This window comes from Trachypithecus francoisi, unplaced genomic scaffold (genome assembly GCF_009764315.1).
Source record: "Trachypithecus francoisi isolate TF-2019V2 unplaced genomic scaffold, Tfra_2.0 Lachesis_group20, whole genome shotgun sequence".
NCBI lineage: Eukaryota > Metazoa > Chordata > Mammalia > Primates > Cercopithecidae > Trachypithecus > Trachypithecus francoisi.
This window is the reverse complement of record NW_022681466.1, coordinates 23771584-23796259: the sequence shown is the minus strand read 5'-3', so window position 1 is coordinate 23796259 and position 24676 is coordinate 23771584. Positions and strand designations below refer to the sequence as shown.

The 24676-nt window shown below is 45.8% G+C and overlaps 1 protein-coding gene across 1 annotated transcript in view; it reads right to left on the bottom strand.

Moving 5' to 3' along the window:
• Positions 1-12514: 12514 nt before the first annotated feature.
• The window catches only part of B4GALNT2 (beta-1,4-N-acetyl-galactosaminyltransferase 2), a 34585-nt gene continuing 22423 nt past the window's right edge, over positions 12515-24676 (bottom strand). The window contains exons 6-11 of the mRNA XM_033181907.1: positions 23589-23769; positions 22175-22261; positions 18075-18262; positions 16143-16283; positions 13490-13709; positions 12515-12866 (exon numbers count right to left, since the gene is read on the bottom strand). Of these exons, the coding sequence (XP_033037798.1) occupies positions 12661-12866; positions 13490-13709; positions 16143-16283; positions 18075-18262; positions 22175-22261; positions 23589-23769 (1023 nt within the window). The 3' untranslated portion in view covers positions 12515-12660. The remainder of the gene's footprint in view (positions 12867-13489; positions 13710-16142; positions 16284-18074; positions 18263-22174; positions 22262-23588; positions 23770-24676) is intronic.

Below are 24676 nucleotides of genomic sequence, written 5' to 3'. Positions count from 1 at the left end.
GTCTCACATGGTGGCAGACAAGAAGAGAGCTTGTGCACGGAAACTCCCCTTTTATTAATTAATTTACTTATTTATTTATTTGAGACAGAGTCTCACTTTGTCACCTAGGCTGGAGTGAAATGGCATGATCTCAGCTCACTGCAGCCTCCACCTCCTGGGTTCAAGTGATTCTCCTGCCTCAGCCTCCCAAGTAGCTGGGATTACAGGCATGCACCACCACACCTGGCTCATTTTTGTATTTTTAGTAGAGACAGGGTTTCACCATGTTGGCCAGGCTGATCTTGAACTCCTGACCTCAGGTTATCAGCCTGCCTCAGCCTCCAAATTGCTGGGATTACAGGCGTGAGCCACCGCACTCGGCCGAAACTCCCCCTTTTAAAACCATCAGATCTTGTTCAGTGTCACAGAACAGCATGGGGAAGACCTGCCTCTATGATTCAATTACCTCCCACCAGGTCCCTCCCACAACATGTAGAAATCAAAATGAGATTTGGGTGGGGACACAGCCAAATCACATCAATGTCTTTTGATAAGCAGAAGGTTTTAATTTTGATAGATAAAGTCAAATGTATTTTTTTTTTCTTTTATGATTAATGCCTTTTGTGTTCTTTGCATGTGGAGAGCTGGGATCTTTACAAGCACAGTGGGACAGGAGAGAGGCATCTGCAGTTATATAGATTACTCAGTTACATGAGGAGCATCTTGATAATCCCTTGGTAAAATTTAAAGATGAGGGAATTAGAATTTATATGGGAGACTTGTTTGAAACTGAAGGGCATAAAGGAAGCAGGAGCATCCAAACAAAGGAATAAGAAAAAGAAGAGCTGTATGTTAACTTGAATCCTGTGTCAAGACAGATGCAGGGTTGAGTGGAAGAGGTAGGGGGGAAAGTAGGCACCTCTTCAAAATTTAATGATCCTGAAATTGATGCTGGTATCTGAAACACAGACTATGTGCCTATCAGGACTATAGACCTATGGGAAATGGTAGGAGGAAATTGGAATGCTGGCAGGAGTTAGTGACTTCATGCAGTCTTCAGGTCCTGTAAGAGACATGTTTTAGACTGAAGGTGCCCTGTTTTAAGTTTTAGTTTTGCTCAGAGTGGCTTGCAATCCAAGTTTACTGGAAATCCTACAACTTGGAGTGTTACAGGGCAGGAAAAGCTGAATTCTGTATCCCAAGTGAAAGTCAGCATCCACAGAGACAGGAGACTTAGCAGGACACTGATTTGGGCAGGAGACCAGCTTGCTGCATCACATGCTTTAAACCTTTTCTGCCCACAAAGAGGAAAAACTGGGACAAAGAGCAGATTATAGATGGTCCCTCTGTACTAGAGACAACTATTGTGAATAGCCTCAAGGCAGAAGCCATTTAACTGAGTGCCAGAGGCCTGGGTGGCGGCCTGTGGTTACAAGAATAGATTCTCCAGTCTCAAAGATATGTCTAGACAAGATGTCTGGAAGTGACTGGAAGTGACAGGAAACCTGTACGTTTTAAGGAACTGCCAATCAGATTTCATTGGCAATTCGGTTTCCTTTAAAACCTGACTGTTAACAGCTAACGAGTTTCTGCTCCTACCGCCATGCCCACGCCTGTGAACACCACTAACAGGAAGTGGGCAGTTAAAGCTGTGTGTAGGTTTCAGAAAGGTCAGCCTGCTCACTGCCCACCAGATGTGGATCTGGAAGGTAAAGGACGGGGGTGCTTCTCCTAGAGCAGGCTGGTCCAATCTGTGGCCCAGGACGGCTTTGAATGCAGGCCAACACAAATTTGTAAACCTTCTTAAAACATTATGAGATGTTTGGCCAGGCGTGGTGGTGCACGCCTGTAATCCCAGCACTTTGGGAGACCAAGGCGGGCAGATCACAAGGTCAAGAGATCAAGACCATCTGGCCAACATGGTGAAACCCCGTCTCTACTAGAAATACAAACAAAAACAAAAACAAAAAAAATTAGCCAGGCGTGGTGGCACGCACCTGTAGTCCCAGCTACTCGGGAGGCTGAGGCAGGAGAATTGCTGGAACCCAGGAGGCAGAGGTTGCAGTGAGCCAAGATCGCACCACTGCACTCCAGCCTGAGCGATAGAGCAAGACTCCATCTCAAAAAAAAAAAAAAAAAAAAAAGTCAAAAACCTTCCTAAGAGTGTAGAAGAAGCCAGCTGACCTCAGACCCAATTTCTACTTCAGTCACAGGAAATGGACACACCTGTGCAGGCAAGAAAACGACCTGTAGCCCGGTAGCCAATAAGATCCGTCCCCTCCAAAAGCACAGCGGCGATTTTCCTTTCCTGGGTTAAGCGGGTGGGGAAGAAGTAAAGGAAACAGAGAGGGTAGGCTTGAGCGCCCCCTGGAGGCCCATGCAATTATTTGACTATTTGTGCCGAGCTTTCCTGAAATGGGGAGTTTAGCAGAAAGTATCAGGGAGATACTCTCTCCTGGAAGGATAGCTTTGTCATTGGTTTGGTCCAGGCTCTTTGGTTGTGTCTGAAACTCAAGGCTGGAGGAAAGCCTATGTGTCTGGTATTGTCTGTGACCTTATTTTTGCTTCCAAACTGCCCAAAGGAGAAAACCTTTTATTTATGTATGCCTTTTTGTTTTGGAAACAGGCAGTTGTACAGCATGGTTGTATTATTTAGGACACTTTGTTTATAAGTAACAGGAACCAACTCAAATTAGGTTAATCAAGCCAGGCATGGTGGCTCAAGCCTGTAATCCCAGGATTTTGGGAGGCTGAGGTGGGAGGGTCGCTTGAGCCCAGGTATTTGAGACCAGCCTGCCAACATGGTGAAACCCCATCTCTACAAAAAAATACAAAAATTAGCTGGGTGTGGTGATGCATGCCTGTAGTCCCAGCTACTCAGGTGGCTGAAGCACAAGAATCGCTTGAATCCAAGATGGCGCCATTGCACTCCAGCCTGGGCAACAGAATGAGACTCTGTCTCTAAAGATTAAAAAAAGAATACACGTGAAAACCAACATCCTTATGTCTAAATATTTAAAGCTGTAAAAAATGAAGCTAGCAAACTGTTTAATGTTCTATCCTCTTACCTTGACAAAGATGTCATTATAGTAGCAAAATTAAAAAGAATTGAAAAGTGGTGCTGGTTTTTTTTGTTTTGTTTTGTTTTGTTGTTGTTGTTGTCGTTTGATGATGTTTTGCTCTGTCGCCCAGGCTGGAGTGCAGTGGCATGATCTCACCTCACTGCAACCTCTGCCTCCCATGTTCAAGCGATTCTTGTGCCTCAGCCTCCTGAGTAGCTGGGATTACAGGCATGCGCCACATGCTCAGCTAATTTTTTATATTTTTAGTAGAGATAGAGTTTCACCATGTTGGCCAGGCTGGTCTCCAACTCCTGACCTCAGGTGATCTGCCCGCCTCAGCCTCCCAAACTGCTGGGAATACAGGCGTGAGCCACCGCACTGGGCCATTTGTTCTTACTTATCCCAACATCAACAATCCATCAAGCCAACACCAAGGTATGTATAATAATAATAATTAAATTGGCTGGGCGCAGTGGCTCATTCCTGTAATCCCAGCACTTTGGGAGGCCGAGGTGGGAGGATCACCTGAGGTCGGGAGTTCAAGACCAGCCTGACCAACATGGAGAAACCCCATCTCCACTAAAAATACAAAATTAGCCAGGTGTGGTGGTGTGTCACTATGTTGCCCATGCTGGTCTTGAACTTCTGGGCTTAAGTGATCCTCCTGCCTCTGCCTCCCAAAGTGCTGGGATTACAGACATGACCCATTGTACCTGACCAACACTTTCTTTTCTTTCTTTTTTTCTGAGACAGGGTCTCACTCTGTTGCCCAGGCTGCTGGAGAGCCATGGCATGATCACAGCTCACTGCAACCTCTGCCTCCTGGGTTCAAGCACTTCTGTCTCAGCCTCCCAAGTAGCTGGGGATTACAAGCGTGTGCTACCACACCTGACTAATTTTTATATTTTTAGTAGAGACAGGGTTTTAACCATGTTGGCCAGGCTGGTCTCGAACTCCTGACTTCAAATGATCCACCTGCCTCGGCCTCCCAAAGTGCTGGGATTACAGGTGTGAGCCACTGAGCCCAAAAGAATCTAGCAAATTTTAAAATTTGTCATTTCCTTTTACCTAAGCACATTGCAGCCAAAATCCTACCAGTACTCCAAAGCACCATCCACAAACTTTCATTGCATTTGGATGCAATTGTCTTTTGAAGACACAAGGCAAGAGATGTGGAGAAGCATTTCCCTGGGGCCTGAATAGCATGAGTCCCAAGAGTGGATGTTTAGGGTTACCAGTCATGCTGTATTGGTGCCAAGCACTGGATCCTAAGTGACAGAGATGCCCTGGGCTTCATCAGTAAATGCACATGTCTGTGACATGCAAGGTACTCTAGAGCACAAGGTCAAGGTAGGGGCTCTTCTTGCTTGGATCTAAGAGGATTCATATGGGACTGTGTTGGGATGGGACAATGCAATGTTGTTTTCCTATGTAGCTATGCTTATGTTTATCTTATTTTTTCCTTCCAATCAAAGGCTGCCTATATTTATCCTTTTTTTTTTTTTACTAGAGATGGGGTCTTGCTATGTTGCCCAGGCTGGCCTCAAACTCCTGAGGCTCAAGCAATTTTCCTGCCATGGCTTCCCAAAGTGCTGGGATTACAGGTGTGAACCACCATGCCCAGCCTATAGCTATGTTAGTATACAAAAAAACTATAGCAATATAATCTTTATGACATACAATGAATGAGGTATGTGCTCAGTTCTGTTTTGGGAGAATAAAAAATGACTGCTAGTCTCTATCCATGCTTCAGAAATGCCAAATTAAACAAAGTTAAAGAGATTTCCTTACCTCAGGTCTTCTCAGAGCCTTTACTACACTAATGTGAACTGCAGCCTGCCAAGAAGGAGACACAGCGGTATTTTTCAAAATTATTTGAGCACCAAAATCAATTTTGCTGTAAGTCCATTTTCAGGAATTCTTTTTTTTTTTTTTTTTTTTTTGAGGCGGAGTCTCGCTCTGTCGCCCAGACTGGAGTGCAGTGGCGCAATCTCGGCTCACTGCAAGCTCCGCCTCCCGGGTTCACGCCATTCTCCTGCCTCAGCCTCCCGAGTAGCTGGGACTACAGGCGCCCGCCACCTCGCCCGGCTAGTTTTTTGTATTTTTAGTAGAGACGGGGTTTCACCATGTTAGCCAGGATGGTCTCGATCTCCTGACCTCGTGATCCGCCCGTCTCGGCCTCCCAAAGTGCTGGGATTACAGGCTTGAGCCACCGCGCCCGGCCAGGAATTCTTAATAATATCTCACAGAACACATTTTTAATGATCCTGAACTACCCTAGGCCACATTCAGGAAGAAAAAGTCTACAGGTAAACAGAAACTGTGAAGGCAGGGCTGGAGGGGTCATAGAATCTGCTGTTGGCAACAGGCCCCCAAAATTGGCCATAAACTGGCCCCCAAACTGGCCATAAACAAAATCTCTGCAGCACTGTGTGACATGTTTGTGATGGTCATGATGCCCACGCTGAAGGTTGTGGGTTTACTGGAATGAGGGCAAGTAACACCTGGCCCACCCAGGGTGGAAAACCTATTAAGGTGTTCCTAAGCCACAAACAATAGCATGAGTGATCTGTGCCTTAAGGACATGTTCCTGCTGCAGATAACTAGCCAGAGACCATCCCTTTGTTTCAGCCCATCCCTTTGTTTCCCATAAGGAATACTTTTAGTTAATCTATAGAAACAATGCTTATCACTGACTTGCTGTCAATAAATATGTAGGTCAAACTCTGTTTGGGGCTGTCAGCTCTGAAGGCTGAGTCCCCTGATTTCCCACTCCACACTCTATATTTCTGTGTGTGTCTTTAATTCCTCTAGCGCCACTGGGTTGGGGTCTCCACGACCGAGCTGGTGTCAGCAAGTGGCGCCCAACGTGGGGCTTGAACCCTGGTTGAAGGGTCTCCGGAGTGACGGTTGGAGAACATGGAACTAAGCTGGAGGACACCCAAGTACTCTTAAGCAATCCCTGTAGTGAGTAAGAAGGGGAACTCAGAAGCATCAGGGTAACAATGGGACAAGTTTGGGCTCTGGTTTGTTCCACCTTGGAACCTTTTCACACTAATGATGAGAAGGAAGGAAAGTATAACAAAGTAACAGAAGAGATGACAGAGCAGGTTTGTTTGCCAGCTAAAGCTAAAGCAGCAAAAGAGGAAGAGGGTTGCCCTACCCTTCTGCACCCCCTCATTATTTTGAAGAACTAGTGACCTGACCCTCCAGATCTTTCTTTTCCAGAGGACACTGTGCAAAAAGTAGTTGCCCCAGTGACTGTTATAGCAGCACCTTGAGCAGCCACTCTCAATTCTATTCAGGCAGGAATTCAGCAAGCTAGACAAGAGGGTGATATAGAAGTGTGGCAGTTCCCTGTTAGGATACACCCTCAAGATCAACAGGGAAATATTATAGCTCACTCCCTCACCCCTGTACAATGTCTGTCCCACAACACAGCCAGTAGTGCTGCAGTAGATTTATGCTGCACAAAAGCTGTGAGCCTTATGCCTGGGGAACCCCCACAAAAAGTTACAACAGAGGTCTGTGGATGCTTGCCAGCGGGGATGATAGGATTACTTCTAGGTAAATCTAGTTTAAATTTAAAAGGAGTGCAAGTACATACAGGAGTTATTGATTCAGATTACAATGTGGAAATTCAAATTGTTATATTTACTTCTCTTCCATGGAAAGCAGAGCCAGGAAAGTGTACAGCACAACTTCTGATTGTGCCGTATGTGGAAATGGGGAAAAGTGAAATTAAACAAACAGGAGGATTTGGAAGCACAAATAAACAAGGCAAAGCAGCTTATTGGGTGAATCAAATTATTGATAAATGTCCTACCTGTGAAATAACTATTCAGGGAAAGAAATTTAAAGGTTTGGTAGATACAGGAGCAAACATTTCAGTCATTTCTCTACAACAGTGGCCATCCATGTGGCCAATTCAACCTGCTCAATTTAACATAGTTAGAGTTGGTAAAGCCCCTGAAGTATATCAAAGTAGTTATATTTTGCATTGTGAAGGCCCGATGGACAACCTGGGACTATTCAACCAATTATAACTTCTGTACCTATACATTTATGGGAAAGAGACTTGTTAAAACAATGGGGAGCACAAGTTCTAATTCCAGAGCAATTGTATAGCCCTCAAAGTCAACATATGATGCATGAAATGGGGTATGTCCCTGGTATGGGACTAGGAAAAATTTGCAAGGTTTGAAAGAACTGCTTCAAGTGGAAAGACAAAGTTCCTGCCAAAGATTAGGATATCATTTTTGATGGCAGCCATTGCTAAGCCTCCAGAACCTATACCTTTAAAATGATTAACAGATAAGCCAATTTGGACAGAACAATGGCTGCTAAGTAAAGAGAAACTGGAGGCTTCAGAGGACTTAGTTACTGAACAATTAGAAAAAGGACACATAGCTCCAACATTTTCCCCTTGGAATTCTCCAGTTTTTATAATTAAGAAAAAATCAGGTAAATGGAGACTGTTAACTAACTTAAGAGCCATTAATTCAGTTATATAATCTATGAGGACATTGCAGCCAGGACTGCCTTCTCCTGCTATGATTCCAAAAAATTGGCCTTTAAGTCATAGATTTAAAATACTGCTTCTTTACAATCCCCTTAGCTGAACAGGACTGTGAACAGTTTGCATTTATAATTCCTGCAGTAAACAACCTGCAGCCTGCTAAGCATTTTCATTGGAAAGTGTTGCCACAAGGCATGTTAAACAGTCCAACAATTTGCCAGACTTACGTAGGGCAAGCAATTGAACCTACTCATAAAAAAAATGTTCACAGTGTTACATTATTCATTATATGGGTGATATACTTTGTGCTGCCCCCACTCGAGAAATATTACTCCAATGTTATGCTCACTTGAAAAATTTGATTTCTCATGCTGGTTTAATTATAGCTCCTGACAAAATTCAGACTGCTATTCCTTACTCCTACTTGGGGACCTCAGTAAATGACACTACCATTGTGCCACAGAAAGTAACCATACATAGGGATCAACTGAAAACATTAAATGACTTTTGAAAATTACTAGGGGACATTAATTGGATACGACGCTCTAGGCATTCCTACCTGTGCCATGAGTAATCTATTTTCTAATCTTAGAGGAGATGCTAGTCTCACTAGCCCTTGGCTATTAACAAAAGAAGCTGAAGCAGAGCTGCAGCTAATAAAAAAGCAAGTCCGTAAAGCTTAAATAAATAGAATAGATCCAGAAAAGACTCTAGATTTGCTCATTTTTTCAAGTCAGCATTCACCTACTGGTGTTATTGTTCAAGAGCAAGATCTTGTAGAGTGGCCTTTTCTTCCACATACTAATTCATGGACTCTAACTCCTTATTTGGATCAAATCGCTACTATGATGTGAAATGGGAGAACTTGGATTGTTAAATCACATGGATATGATCCTGGAAAAATTATTGTTCCTCTCATGAAGGCACAAATACAGCAAGCTTTTATAAATAGTCTCACTTGGCAAACCCATTTAGCTGACTTTGTATTCTTGATAATCATTTTCCCAAAACAAAATTGTTTCAATTTTTGAAATTAACTAATTGGATTCTCCCTAAAATAACTAAATTCAAACCACTTGAAGGTGCTGAAAATGTCTTCACAGATGGGTCTAGTAATAGTAAAGCTTCTTATTCTGGCTTGAAAAGTAAGGGCTTCAGACTCCCTATACTTCAGCTCAAAAAGTGGAGCTTGTAGCTGTAATTGAGGTGTTGACTGCTTTTAATATGCCTATTAATGTGATTTCTGATTCCTCATACATGGTTCATTCCACACAATTGAAAATGCTCAACTATGATTCCACACAGATGAGCAACTGATGACTTTATTTACCCAATTGCAAACAGCAGTCAGGAGTAGAATGTATCCTTTTTACATCACTCACATAAGGGCTCATGCATCTCTTCCAGGATCTTTAACTGAAGGGAATCAAATGGCTGATAGCCTAGTTGCTAATGCAATATCTAATGCTAAACAATTTCACAATTTAACCCATGTTAATGCCTCTAGTCTCAAATGCAGATACAGCACTACCTGGAAAGAAGCTAAAGCTATTATCCAGTGATGCCCAACTTGCCAAATGGTGGATTCCTCATCTTTTACAGGAGGAGTTAATCCTTGAGGATTGGAACCTAATTCTCTTTGGCAAATGGATGTCACACATGTTCCCTCGTTTGGGAGACTAGCTTATGTACATGTATGTGTTGACACCTTTTCTCACATTGTGTGGGCTACATGCCAATCAGGAGAGTCTTCTGCCTGTGTTAAACGTCACCTTTTGCAGTGTTTTGTGGTGATGGACATTCCAGCTTCTATTAAAACAGATAATGTCCCAGGCTATACTAGCCAAGCTCTAACTACATTTTTCTCTATATGGAATATTAAACACATTACTGGTGTCCCATATAATTCTCAAGGACAAGCCATAGTAGAAAGAATGAATCTCTCCCTGAAACAGCAGTTGCAAAAGCAAAAGGGGAGAAACAGGGACTATGGGACACCCCATATGCAATTCATTCTAGCATTATTGACTTTAAATTTTTTGAGCCTGCCTAAAGGCTAGCAGCTGAACAGCATATACAGAAACCAGCTGCAAAGACAGAAGCAGAACAACTGGGCCAGGTGCGGTGGCTCAAGCCTGTAATCCCAGCACTTTGGGAGGCCGAGACGGGCGGATCACGAGGTCAGGAGATCGAGACCATCCTGGCTAACATGGTGAAACCCCGTCTCTACTAAAAATACAAAAACTAGCCGGGCGAGGTGGCGGGCGCCTGTAGTCCCAGCTACTCAGGAGGCTGAGGCAGAATGGCGTAAACCCAGGAGGCGGAGCTTGCAGTGAGCTGAGATCTGGCCACTGCACTCCAGTCCAGGTGACAGAGCGAGACTCCGCCTCAAAAAAAAAAAAAAAAAAGCAGAACAACTGGTTTGGTGGAGAGATCCAATAACAAAAATTTGCAAAATACGTAAAATAATAACTTGAGGTAGAGGTTGTGCTTGTGTTTCTTCAGGACTGAATCAACAGCCAATTTGGGTGCCATCAAGACACCTGAAACCTTATCATCAGCCAGATGCTGAGGAAGAGATTCTAGGAGGATCCCAAGGATCCCCTGGTTGCAGCCATGTCAAGACTGACGCTGAGGAGGACCCCAACTATCACAAGCAACAGCTGTCGAACACAGCCACCTACCTGGGGACACATCAAGAAGCTGTCACAGATGGCAGAAGAAAACCTGAGGAAAGTGGGACAACCAGTCACAATGAGTAATTTAATGATAGCTATGATAGCGGTGATCACCATTGCTATGAGTATTCCTGCAACAAGGAACAACACAGAGAACAATTATACTTATTGGGCATATTTATCAATCTTGGCTGACAATAATGCCTGGATGTAATCACTGTATGACACAGTTACACATGTTTTCTGATCTCAGTATTTACCAATAATAAATCTGCTCCTACAATTGAAGCATACCACCCTCAAAAATCTATTTGTAAATAGAATTGGACCTGGTCAGAAATAATGAACTTACTTGTTTGGGAAGATTGCATAGCAGAACAGGCAGAGGTGTTGCGCAACAATTCCTATGGAGTCATTATTGATTAGTCCCCTAAGGGGATGTTTAGCTGAATTGCACCTCTCAGTCTGCGTGCCAAGGCCACACTATATTCAGCTGGTCTAAACAAAACATCAGATGCTAGAAATGGTAAGAAATACGTCAAGAGTTCCTATTACCTGAAACATGGCCGTATAGTGGCACCTCAATCTCAAATGATAAGGTCCACTGTAGGAGCTAAACATAGGATTTGTGGAAACTATTAATGACTCTTAATAAGATCAAAATTTAGGAAAGAATAAAAAAGCATCTAGAAAGACACTCTACAAACTTGTCTTTGGATATTGCAAAATTAAAAGAACAAATATTTAAAGCATCCTGGGCACACCTCACCTTAATGCCAGGAACTGGAGTGCATGAAGGAGCTGCAGACAGATCAGCAGCTATTAACCCATTAAAATAGATAAAGACACTTGGTAGCTCTGTGATTTCAGTGATGACTGTGCTTTTAATCTGTGTTGTTTGTCTTTGCATAGTCTGCAGATACGGATCCCAACTCCTGAGAGAAGTAGCTCACCGTGACAAAGCTGCCTTTGCTTTTATTGCTTTGAAAAACAAAAAAGTGGGACATGTTGGGAACAGGCCCCCAAACCGGGCCATAAACTGGCCCCAAAACTGGCCATAAACAAAATCTCTGCAGAACTGTGACATGTTCGCGATGGCCATGATGCCCACGCTGAAGGTTGTGGGTTTACCGGAATAAGGGCAAGGAACACCTGGCTCACCCAGGGCAGAAAACGACTTAAATCATTCCTAAGCCACAAACAATAGCATGAGCTATCTGTGCCTTAAGGACATGTTCCTGCTGCAGATAACTAGCCAGAGCCCATCCCTTTGTTTCAACCCATCCCTTTGTTTCCCATAAGGAATAGTTTTAGTTAATCTATAGAAACAATGTTTATCACTGGCTTGCTGTCAATAAATATGTGGGTCAAACTCTGTTTGGGGCTCTCAACTCTGAAGGCTGTGAGTCCCCTGATTTCCCACTCCACACTCTATATTTCTGTATGTGTGTCTTTAATTCCTCCAGCACCGCTGGGTTAGGGTCTCCACGATTGAGCTGGTCTCAGCAATCTGCCAACCCCCAGGCAACAGAAAGAGGCTTATCCAACAACAGAGTGATGGAACCACTCTGTAAATGTCATGAGTTTTGAGTGATCAGCAACTGGCCTCAGGTCCCTGAAGCTTGGTGGCCTGTCACCACACTCACACTGTCTGTTTGCTGTCACACCGTGGCATGGACTCTGAGTTCAATCCCTGGCATTCTGGAACAGGTCTAGAGCAAGTCTGATGCCAGGGCAGCCTTTGTTCTGGTAGACAGTGGGATGGCCCCAGGACCCTCCTGCCCTCTCTGATGCCTGAATGTCTGCTTTCAGGCTCCTAACAAGTTCACTCCATGGAGACTTCCTCTGCTGCCTGGGACCTGGTGATGCCTTCCCTTCTCTGATCCTCTGACCCTGGCTGCCTGATTCTGTGATTAGACTGAACTGAACCAAGCTGCAAACCTCCTCAAGGCAAGGACCCTAGATTGTTCACATTTTTTGAGTCTACAAGATAGAACCCAATACAAATGTAGGGATGACAGTGATGCTGGAGCCAATGCTTCTGACTGTGACAGAATCTCCACCAAACAACTATCAAGGACCAGGCAGCTGTTCTTTTGACTGAGGACACCAACAAATGTAGTCTTCTGTGTGAGATCAGATGAGATGATGTGAGATACTATCCATGTAAATGATTCATAAAAGGCAGAGCATTGTACAAATCATTGCTATTAATACAGTCTCCACTGCCCTGGTCAGTGACTGGTTCATTTCTAATGACCGTTCACCTTTGATTGGTACTTCCAGTAACTGAGCCATTTCCCTTTGCCCTACCCACCAGCTAGTTTGCTACAATGTTCACCTTTCAGGAGTCCAGTTTTTGGTGGCCTGCTATAGATACCATAACCAGCCAGTCTAGTGTTTCTCCTATGCCCTCACACCTTTATGTGGCACATTGGAGATGGTTCTTGAAGTAGTGGAGAGCCAGCTTGAACTGGACCTGGGCGAGGGTGTTGGACCGGTATGTATCATAGGTCTTCTTTAGGGCAGCCAGCTCTGAGTCCACCACTGGAGACCGAGACTGGTGACCTATAATCACTTCTGGGCATGACCCCACGAGTAGGGTCCCTAGCCCATCAATGAAGAATTCTGCAAAGAGAGGGAGAGCAGAAGGAAGTGGGAGCTGTGGTCAGAAAAATGGGTACTATTCCAGGTCTGAGGGGGGAGAATCCCAGGGAGAGGACACAGTTCATACACTGGAGAGTGTGAACTGTGAAGCCCCACGTGAAGCCACACCCTTAACTCTAGGAGCCTGTCCCTGCTGATGAGCTGGAAGGAAATAAATAAGCTCATTTCTCAGGCAGAGATATGGGCACAGAGGCAGAGAGGCACAGATTGGCTTTCAAACTGGACAGAACTGTGGACTCCAGGGCTGATGGAGTAAGAGGGAAAGAGAGAGCAGTTAACAGGACAGGATTTCTGGAAAAATAGAATATGAAGCAGCATGGGAAAGGAGGAAGAAGACAGAGCTGTAGGGAAAGGAAGGGAAAGGAAAAGAAGGGCAGCCTACAGGATACACAGAAGTCAAAGAGACGTGGGGAGGGAGGTCAGAGAGATCAAGAGCTTCCTAGTCTGGGGAGGAAGGGGAAAAGGACGTACTGCTGCTGGGCAGGCGACCACTATCAGCAAGCTGGGTACAGCCCTTGGAAAGAACAAACTTTTGTAGCTAATTCCCAGCCCAGCTCCCTTCCTCACTCTTTCAGCCTTCCTACCTGAGTGAGCCACTCGTTGCAGGCGGGGATCAAAGCCAACTCTTTGGAGTCGCTCCGTGTGGGCCAGGAAGAAGTTGACCACGCCACTGGTCACCACACAGTTGGGGAAGCCATCCAGGGGTTGGAAAAATCCCGTCCTCTTGTGAAGGCAGGCCCCGTTCTCACTCTGTTCCAGCAACAACTTAAACTGGAACACATTTCCCAGCACACTGCCGCCTACCTAACCAGCAGGCAGAGAAACCCATGTTAGAGAGTGCAGATCAATATTCATCCTACGTCTTCCTGGAAGCCTTGCTGGACTGCACCTCGGTTATAACAAGAATTGTTATTTCTCTCTCTGTCCTTCAAATTATCCCTCAGGGACTGCCTTTTTGCTGTTGTGGCCACGGCTTTCACTATACTACTGTTGGGTCCCTGGGCTCTTTTATTTCCTGCGTACCCCAGAAAATCTCCTTGGCATGAGTAGCCCTGACCCAAGACCAGAGAAAGTTATCTTTCCAGAAGAAGGTAACTCACTCCCTTCCACTGGGAGAGGAGTACTGCAGTACGGGTAAGAGGCAGCCTGTGTGCACTGGTCCATTTGCAGAATTTCCTTCCACTTGTTAGATTTCTTGCAGGGAGCTGTTTGTCTCGAGCTGTCTTCCTACTATTTTCTGCTCCTGGCTTACCTCTCTGAACTGCCTATCCACGCACTCATGGAAGAGACACGCATTTTCATGTTTGAGCCTGAGCACAACAGATGAGCAAGTACATCTATCTCTGAAAGAATCAGAATCCTCTAAGGGGGATGTGGTAAAGTCTGCTCATTGTCCCGCATCACCTGTTCTTTCCTTCTTCCTTTTAGTAAATGACCCTTCTGAGTTTTACGACATAGTCAACTAGTCAGCTAAAGACTGCACTTCCGGGAGCTAAACAATGGGTACACATGGGCATAGAGAGTGGAATAATAGACACCGGGGAATACAAAAGGTAGGAGGTTAAGAGTGGTCGAGGGTTAGGCCGGGCATCGTGGTTCATGCCAGTAATCCCAGCACTTTGGGAGGCTGAGGTGGGTGGATCTCCTGAGGTCAGCAGTTCGAGAGCAGCCTGGCCAATATGGTGAGACCCTGTCTCTACTAAAAATACAAAAATCAGCCGGGCATGGTGGCATGTGCCTATGGTCCCAGCTACTCGGGAGGCTGAGGTGGGAGAATCACTTGAACCCAGGAGATAGAGGCTGCAGTGAGCCAAGATCGTGCCACTGCACTCCAGCCTGGGTGACAGAGCAAGACTCTGTCTCAAAAAAAAAAAAGAAGAAGAAGAAAAAAAGAAGACTGGGTGAGGGTTGAAAAATTACCTGTTGGGTACAGTGTTCGCTATGCAGGTAATGGGTACACTAAAAGCCCAGACTTCAGCACTATGAAAGACATGTGTATAAGCTATCTGCACCTGGGCCCCCCAATCTATAAAAATAAAAAACAAAAGCCCATTTATTATTGAAGGAAAAAAAGACTGCATTTCCCGACCTCCCTTGCAGCAAGGTTTCACTGTGTGACCAAGTTCTGGCTGAAGGGATATGATTTAGAACCGATGCGAGAAACGTTTACATCACATCCTTAAAAGAAACCTGGTCTCCCTTCTCTTCCTCTTCCCGTCTTCCTCCTGGCCATGCAGCCGGGGACCAAAGGATCGAGGAGCAACAAGAAAAGGAAGCTGATCCAGGATGATCCGGGAGCCAGCTCAGCTGCCAGTGTGGTTGTTACATGAGCTGGAACATCTTCTCTCTTAAGTTATTGTGATCTGGTCTCTAAGAGTTGCCAAGAGATGTCTTTGCTGATCTAGGTGTTTTGCGGATTGTCCACTTGCAGTAGAGTTAACTGCGGTCACGACACCACCTACCTTCTCATCCATGCCCCTTTTTCTTTTCTATGGTGAATTTGCTTTTGATGTTTTTATTCTTTTCTTTTCTTTTTTTGAAACAAGTATCACTCTGTCGTCCAGGCTGGAGCGCAGTGACACAATCTCAGCTCACTGCATCCTCGACCTCCTGGGCTCAGGTGATCCTCCCACCTCAGCTCCTGAGTAGCTTGGACTACAGATGCACACCACCACCCCTGGCTAATTTTTTTTATTTCTTTGTACAGATGAGGTTTTGCCATGTTGCCCAAGCTGGTCTTGAACTCCTGGGCTCAAGTGATCACCCTGCTTCAGCCTCCCAAAGGGCTGGGGCTACAGGTGTGAGACATCATGCCTAGGCTGTTTTTATTATTTTCTTCTTATTCTTTATAAAAATGCCATTAGCGCCATGTGTGCTTTTAAAGCTTTGTACCATTTATACGGTTTTTAATGTTGTGTGACAGAACCAGAGGGCTGCTGTCTTTAATCTCATACTAGTCAATGGAGGAAGTTAGAAATTCTGCATAAACACACCAATAAAGGAAAACAATTGCAAATTAGGGAGGGGGTGTAATTTACTCAAAGAAAAGTCAGTGTGGAGGCCTGAGCTGGTGCAGCACTCTCCACCTGGGTTGCACTGGCCTATTCACCTCCTGTGCCAGCCCCTCTCCCTCCCCTCCCTCCCCTTCCTCTTCTCATATATTTCTTCCCACTCTCGTCTCCCTCCTTCTCCATCTCTACAGATTGTGGCTGGGTGAAACTGGCAACTGTCCCTTACCACATCCAGTTCCGTTTTCTCCAGGACATCCACCAGCACCTCAATCTTGGTCTCCTTGTTGAAGAGAAAATCATCGTCCACCCAGAGAACGTATTTGGTGGTGACCTGAGATATGGCCAGGTTCCTACCAGCAAACCAACCCTATAGATGAAATGAGGTTAAAGGAGTGGTTGCCCATATTACATATTAGAATCACCTGGGGGCGCTTTCTAACTTCTCAACGGCCAGGCTGCATGCACTGCAGACAAATTCCGTTAGAATTGGTGCGAGCGAATCCAATGTAAAGCCAAGGCTGAGAACCACAGGGTTGAAGGAAGTCCATGTCTCAGAGAAAGTCTGGAAGGGACAGTGACTATGTGGATCAAAGACTGAGACAAAGAAAGGCTAGAACGTCTCTCTTTGGCTCTATGGCCTATATGTATTGGCTGAAGTCCCTTTTCGCATGACAGTTTCTATGGCTCTCCTTTTGTCTCCTGTAAGATGTCAAGTTTGAGGGACGTCTGGTATGTATAATATTCATTTCCTCCTTTGTCCTTGGAGGAAGGAAGGGGGAGAGAGAGGGAGGAAGAAAATGAGAGAGGGAGAGAGTAGCAAGGACAGAGAGAGGTGGGGATAGAGAGAGGCAGGGTGTGAAGAAGAGAGGGAGAGAGAAAGAGAGAGTGGGGAGGAAGAGAGAGAGGTGGGGGGAGAGAGGGAGGGCGGGAAGAAGAAAGGGAAAGAGAAAGAGAGAGCAGGGAGGCAGAGAGAGAGGCAGGGGAAGAGAGGGAGGGTGGGAATAAGAGAGGGAGAGAGAAAGAGCGGGGAGGCAGAGAGAGAGGCGGATGGAGAGAGGGAGGGTGGGAAGAAGAGAGGGAGAAGGAGAGAGAAAGAGAGAGTGGGGAGGAAGAGTCAAGGAGAAAGAGGGAGAGAGAGAAAGAGGAGAGAGAGGCCAAGACCCTAGCTTTGGTAGAATCATGGAGATGAGAGATTTCTCTACATGTCAGGAATCTTTGGGATGTCAGAGACCTCAAGTCACTTATAAAGACCCCAATCAATTTCCACATCAGAAATGAGGAAAGATGGGAGCAGAGTACAATGGCTCATGCCTGTAATCCCAGCACTTTGGGAAGCCTAGGTGGAAGGATCACTTGAGCCCAGGAGTTTGAGACCAACCTGGCCAATACAGTGAGATCCCATCTCTACAAAAAAATTTAAAAATTAGCCTGGCATCATGGTGCATGCCTGTAGTCCCAGCTACTAGGGAGGCAGAGGTGAGAAAATCACTTGAAACTTTAAGGTTGAGGCTGCCATGATCACCATGATTGCACCACTGCACTCCAGCCTAGGTGGCAGAGCAAGACTCCATCTCAAAAAAATGAAAAATAAAAAAATAGAAATGAGAGACTGGGTGCGGTGGCTCACATCTGTAATCCCAGCACTTTGGGAAACCAAGACAGGCGGATCACCTAAGGTCAGGAGTTTGAGACCAGCCTGCCCAACATGGTGAAACCCCGTCTCTACTAAAAATACAAAAAAAAAAAAAAGCCGAGTGTGGTGGTGCACGCTCGTAGTCCCACCTACTAGGGAGGCTGAGGCAGGAGAATCACTTGAATTCAGGAGGTGGAGGTTGCAGTGAGCTGAAATCATGCTATTGCACTCCAGCCTGAGCAACAGAGCAAGACTCCATCTCAAAAAAAAATAAAAAAATAAAAAAGGAAAGAAAAAAAAATGAGGAAAAGTGGAATAACTACCTCATGAATGCGGAAAAGTGAAGTTGACCAATTTCTCTTTGAATCAGCAAGGGGACTCAGAGGACAGCCCTCACCCACTCCTACTCCTGGACCCTCCTTTCTTGGGAAGACCCTTGAGGAAGCGGCCCCATCCAGGGTAGAAACTGACCCTGGGGCCCTCTTGTCCTGGAATGCAGGTGCCCCCAATCTGAGAGGGACATACCTTCCCAAAGGGCATAGTGTAATACTCCACATGGTTGTCTTTAATTTCCAGGGGCTTCTTGCTGTCATCAGCCACTATCACGGTCAAGTCTGGGTAATACTCTCGAATACTCCGGAGCATGATCATGAGCTTGTGGGGGCGGAGGAAAGTCTTGGTGGCAATGGTAACCAGGTTTCTGAGCTTCCTCTCTGGGCAGAAAACAGTGGGTGTCAGAGCTCTGTCCTGTAGGAAGCTTCACTGTCTTTTCCTGCTTTGATCCGATGGCTTATTTCTGCCATAACCTGTCAGTGTCTGTGGGTCTCATGCCTCTGGTACCCAGGAGGTGCTTAATAAGAGTTTGTTAGTTGCATTAGAAAATAAAGACATTTACGGCCGGGCGCGGTGGCTCAAGCCTGTAATCCCAGCACTTTGGGAGGCTGAGACGGGCGGATCACGAGGTCAGGAGATCGAGACCATCCTGGCTAACACTGTGAAGCCCCGTCTCTACTAAAAAATACAAAAAACTAGCCGGGCGAGGTGGCGGGCGCCTGTAGTCCCAGCTACTCGGGAGGCTGAGGCAGGAGAATGGCGTGAACCCGGGAGGCGGAGCTTGCAGTGAGCTGAGATCCGGCCACTGCACTCCAGCCCCGGTGACAGAGTGAGACTCCGTCTCAAAAAAAAAAAAAAAAAAAGAAAAGAAAAGAAAGACATTTACAATATACCCAATTTGTTGCACTTCCTGGTTCTGTTGGCTCCACTATGTCATTTACCAACTGTCTGTCTGAATGCTTCATTTTACACCTCCTGCCTGTTAGCACTTCGCTTGTGTTCTGCTATTTATTTATTTATTTTATTTATTTTTTTTTGAGATGGAGTTTTGCTTCTGTTGCCCAGGCTGGAATGCAATGGTGCAATCTCGGCTCACTGCAACCCCCGCCTCCCAGGTTCAAGTGATTCTTCTGCCTCAGCCTCCCAAGTAGCCAGGATTATAGGCATGTGCCAGCACACCTGGCTAATTTTGTATTTTTAGTAGAGATGGGGTTTCACTATGTTGGCCAGGATGGTCTCAACTCCTGGTCTCCTGGTCTCAAACTCCTGACCTCAGGTGATCTGCCTGCCTCGGCCTCCTAAAGTGCTGGGATTACAGGCATGAACCACTGCTCCTGGTCTTTGTCTTAATATTAGGAGTTGAAATGCACAGAGCTTTGCCCATCTAAGGGTTCAATATGGAGGGTCATGGAGCCCAGGAAGAGGAGAAAACATCTACAAATAAGGAGACTTGCTTCTACCATCATCTGCAACTCCTAGAGAAAAGCTTACCTGATCTCTAGCCTCAGGAAGACATGGTTAGAAATAGGTTTACTTGGAGACTGCAAGGTCTGGACCGAATTGTCTATCTTAGGGCATGTGACGTATAACAGACAGGAGAGCGGACAGCTTTCCTACGGAAAAGACCCCATGATGTCACAACTGGAGCTGCAGGTGTGTTTGGGATTCAGCCACTAAACGGAGAACTGGCATCTGACCGTGCAGTTCCCATGTCTGCAAGGCATGGGGCCAGCTGGAGTTAACGCATGCTGGAAGCCACAACCCTACCTGTTTGTGGGTGAGTACACAGAGCCACTTTCCCAGAATGACAAAAATCAGAAGTCGTTTGGACAGCAGTTGTTCCAGAACCCTCCCCCTGTGCCACCCTCTTGCCGCTTTTTTAAAGACAGGTTCTGGCTCTGTCACCCAGACTGGAGTGCAGTGGCGTGATCTCAGCTCACTGCAAACTCCGCCTCCCAGGTTCAAGCGATTCTCCTGCTTCAGCCTCCCAAGTAGCAGGGAATACAGACATGTACCACCATGCCCGATTTTTGGATTTTTTGGATTTTTAGTAGAGACGGCTTTTCACCATGTTGGCCAGGCTCATCCTGAACTCCTGACCTTAAGTGATCTGCTCACCTTGGCCTCCCAAAATGCTGGGATTACTGGTGTGAACCACCGCGCCCCGCCCATTCTGGTTTTTGTCATTGCAAACAGTGCTGCAATAAATAACCTCAAACAAATGTCGTTTCACACAGATATTAATATCTGTAGGATAATGTATAGAAATGGAATTGCCGGCCTAAAGGATATTTAAACATTTAAACACATTTAAAATGTTGATAGGTATTGCCAAATTGCCTCCAGAGAGCTGCCAATTTGCATTCCTAACAGCAACCGATATGCTGTTTTTCCAGCCCTGTCCAAAACCTTTTTGATGTGAAAGTAGTTTTCATATGCACTTTTCTCAGTGTGAGAGTGGGCATATATTTTAATGGCTAAAAGTGTTGCTGAATTTAATTTTTTCTGAACTGCGCATTTTCCCATTATTGGGTGTTCTTTTCTTATTGATTCATAGATACTTTTTTTTTTTTTTGAGACAGGGTCTCACTCTGTCCCCCAGGCTGGGGTGCAGTGGCGCGATCTCAGCTCACTACAAGCTCCGCCTCCCGGGTTCACGCTATTCTCCTGCTTCGGTCTCCCGAGTAGCTGGGACTACAGGCACCTGCCAACACGCCTGGCTAATTTTTTGTGTTTTTAGTAGACACGGGGTTTCACCGTGTTAGCCAGGTGGTCTCAATCTCCTGACCTCGTGATCTGCCAGTCTCGGCCTCCAAAAGTGTTGGGATTACAGGCGTGAGCCACCGCGCCCGGCCCATAGATGCCCTTAAGTAAAATTAGACCTTTGTCTTTAGCGTGAATTAAAGATTTTTTCCCAATTTATCCTTCGTTATTTGACTTTACTTATTAAAATTTGCTAATTTTAATATATAAAATTTTATATATTTTATATTTTTAATTTTTTCTTTATGGTCTCTGAATTTTGTGTCATGCCTTAAACCCTAAGATTGCTTTTTAAACTACATTTTTTTTTTTTTTTTTTTTGAGATGGAGTCTTGCCCTGTCGCCCAGGCTAGAATGCAATGGCAGGATCTCGGCTCCCTACAACCTCTGCCTCCAGGGTTCAAATGATTCTCCTGCCTTAGCGCCCCCAATAGCTGGGATTACAGGCACACGCCACCACACCTGGCTAACTTTTAAACTACAAGTTTTTTTTCTAGTACTTTAAAATGTATTTAGATATCTGATCAATTGGAATTTATCTTGGTATGAACTGTGGCATAGATTCAAGTTTTGCTTCTAATTTAAAAGTTATGTTTCAATTGTTAATTTTTTTGAGACAGGGTCTTGTGCTGTTGCACAGGCTGGAGTATAGTGGTGATCGTGGCTCACTGCAGCTTCGACTTCCCAGGCTCAAGCCACCCTCCCATCTCTGCCTCCTGAGTAGCTGAGATTAGAGGTGTGAGCTGGATTACAGGTGCCATAACATTTGGATTCAACTTTTTATATTTCATATAGCTACACCATTATCTCACATAATTTTTTGAAAAGCCCATTTTTAATTTGTTCATTTGCCCTCCTTTAATTTGACAAGCTGTCTCTCTCTCTTTTTTTCGAGACAGAGTCTTTGCCTAGGTCTATTGCCTAGGCTGGAGTGAAGTGGCGTAATCTCAGCTCACTGAAACCTCCACCTCCTGGGTTCAAGAGATTCTCCTGCCTCAGCCTCCTGAGTAGCTGGGATTACAGGCGCCCGCTGCCACGCGCGGCTAATTTGTGTATTTTTAGTAGAGGTGGGGCTTCACCATATGCTAGGCTGGTCTTGAACTCCTGACCTCAGGTGATCCGCCCACCTAGGCCTTCCAAAGTGTTGAGATTACAAACGTGAGCCACCGCGCCCGGCCAGACAAGTTGTCTTTATCACACAGTGAAATTCCAACATGTACTGAGTTTATATCTGGATTTCCAATTTGATTCAGTACCACTCCTTTTATTATTATTACTTACTAAAATGTTATAATTCATTGGCTTTTCTTTCCCAAAACTAGCACACAACCACAAAATAAGTTAAATATCATTGAGCAATTTTAGGGGATTGTGTCCTAGAAGTTTTTTCCTCCAAACGAAGCTTGTCAGGGAGCATATCAGAGCTGTCATTTTGATCAATTATCCTCCGTCTCAGAGGTGATCCCCTCTGAATTTCACCAATAGCTTCACAGGGTGCCACCATGGAGCCCCACGGACAAGGGCCTTACCTGGTCCAGGGTCGTATAGCTTGGGTATGACAGGATGGCGGATGGTCACTGGAAACTTGGCCACTGAGGACCGGGACTCCAGACTCACTGGAGGGAGAAATAAGGTCATGGCACAGGCAGTATCATGTCTGGATCAAACTCCATGCCACCCTGGGAAGCCACCATGACAGGCAAGTGCAGGTTTGGTGGGGAGAGTCCTGGCTGGGATGAGATTAAGGACCCCATAGAGTATCTGGCATTCAGGCTTCCGCCTTGCTGTGTCCCTGGGGCAACGTGCTCAATGACTCCTAAGTTCACATTTCTCCCCCTGTGAGGATGTGGTAGGGTGGAGTGGGCTTGAAACCAGAGGGTCTGGGCTAAGTTTGACTTTACCATTTCCTATCTGACTTTTTTCTCTGTCTGCAAAACCAAGATAACAATACCCACCCTATTTTGCCTCACAGGGTAATCTTGTGAAGAGGAATGTTTGAAAATCTGAAGGTGGGGAGAATTAACTCTTTAGCTAGTGGCCATGAATATCATCTGTAACCGTGTTACATTTTTTTCTGTTGGTGTCCTGGGAATGCATCCTGTGTATCTGGTCAAAAGAGAAAAGGGTGCTTTTAACTCATACAGAAGGAAACTCAGGCTGCCCTGAGAGTGGCAGGGATTGTTCTCCCTAGAACTTCTTGGTGGGAGGGAAGGAGGGGAGAGACAAAGCCACTGCCCTTGGAATGGGAAGTTCTCCCAGTTCTTTCCTATTAGTGCCCAAGACAAGATGCTGAGGCACAGGCTGGCTCCCTCTTCTACTGCAGTGGAAATCTTCAGCTCTGAGAGCAGCAGAGGACCGGGAGCAGAACTGGATGGTTCTCACCATGTGCAACGCGCACAGCATGATTTGTTCTCTCCTCGAGTGGCTCTATGGAGTCAATGGCAATGTGAGAATAGTACTGGGTACTGTAATTATGAAGTTATGTGTCTGGAGTTAGAAAGAGGAAAGAAGGCAGGAATCTTAAAAGCAGGCAGGCAGGCAGGCTGGGTGCAGTAGTTCACGCCTGTAATGCCAGCACGTTGGGAGGCCGAGGCAGGTAGATCATGAGGTCAGGAATTCAAGACCAGCCTGGCCAAGATGGTGAAACCCTGTCTCTATTCAAAATACAAAAAATTAGCCAGGTGTGGTGGCAGGCGCCTGTAATCCCAGCTACTTGGGAGGTTGAGGCAGGAGAATCGCTTGAACCTGGGAGGTGGAGGTTGCAGTGAGCAGAGATCACAACACTGTACTCCAGCCTGGGTGGCAGAGTGAGACTCTGTCTCAAACAAACAAACAAAAAACACACAAAAACAGGCAGGCTTCCTGAAGGAAGACAACTTTGAGAGGGCCCAGAGGGATCTTCTGGATCCCTAAGCATTTTGCACCCCAAGGACAGGCTCTCACCTATGTCCACCCTCTGGTGCTGGTACCCCGTGCTGCTGTATGTCACGTGCTGAAGGATGAACTTCAACAGCTTCCGGTCACTGGTAGAAATGGTAAGCTGCTTCTGGCCTCTGCCCTGTACCACACTGTCTGGGACGTCAGCAAGGGTGTTCAGTGTCCCCAGAGAAGCTGTCAGGGTGACCTAGGGTGGGTGAGGTAGAATGATGCTCAATGCAGAGATTGGAAAATATCTCTCTGGAAAGGTACACACATACCCAGGCCGGGAGCCAGGGCAGAGCACATAAGGGTGAGGGGAGAAGCACCAGGGTGCCCTTGACAGTGTAGGGCTGGCTCTGCAGGGAGTCACTATGCTAGCGCCCCCGCCCCCAAACCTCCAAGTCCTAGGGCCCCAGGGATGAAAGGACCCATTTCTGGAAACATTCCCATCTCTCAGCTTGCAGGGTTCCATTCTTCGTGACAAAAAAGACCCACGGCCTTTTTTGACCTCTCTTTGACAAATCCTCCTCCTCTCTCTCTCTCCAAATGGAGTTTTTCAGAACATGATCTGGATTCTTTTTTTTTTTTTTTGAGATGGAGTCTTTCTCTGTCACCCAGGCTGGAGTGCAGTGGCACAATCTCAGCTCACTGCAACCTCCGCCTCCCAGGTTCAAGCAATTCTTCTGCCCCAGCCTCCTGAGTAGCTGGTGTTACAGGCATGAGCCACCACACCTGGCTAATTTGTTTTTGTATTTTTAGTAGAGACGGGCTTTGGCCATGTTTGCCAGGCTGGTCTCAAACTCCAATCCCAGACTTTTTTCCCTTCTCACTCCACACCTTCCTGCTAGATTACATCTGTTCCCATGGCTTTAAAACCCATTCTTTTGTAGATGGGGTCACATTGTAGTAGGTCTCAGCTCACCTTTCTGAGATCGAACTGCTGGAACATTTCACAAGCAACTCAAACCTTCAAAATGGAACTACTGATTTTCCTCTGTAAACCCATTTCCTCCCACCCTCACCTCCGTTCCCTCTGCCTTGCGGATGGCACCTCCATCCACTCAGCTATTCCAGGCCCCAAGGGAAGTCCTCCTTGCTTTGCCCTTTTCTCC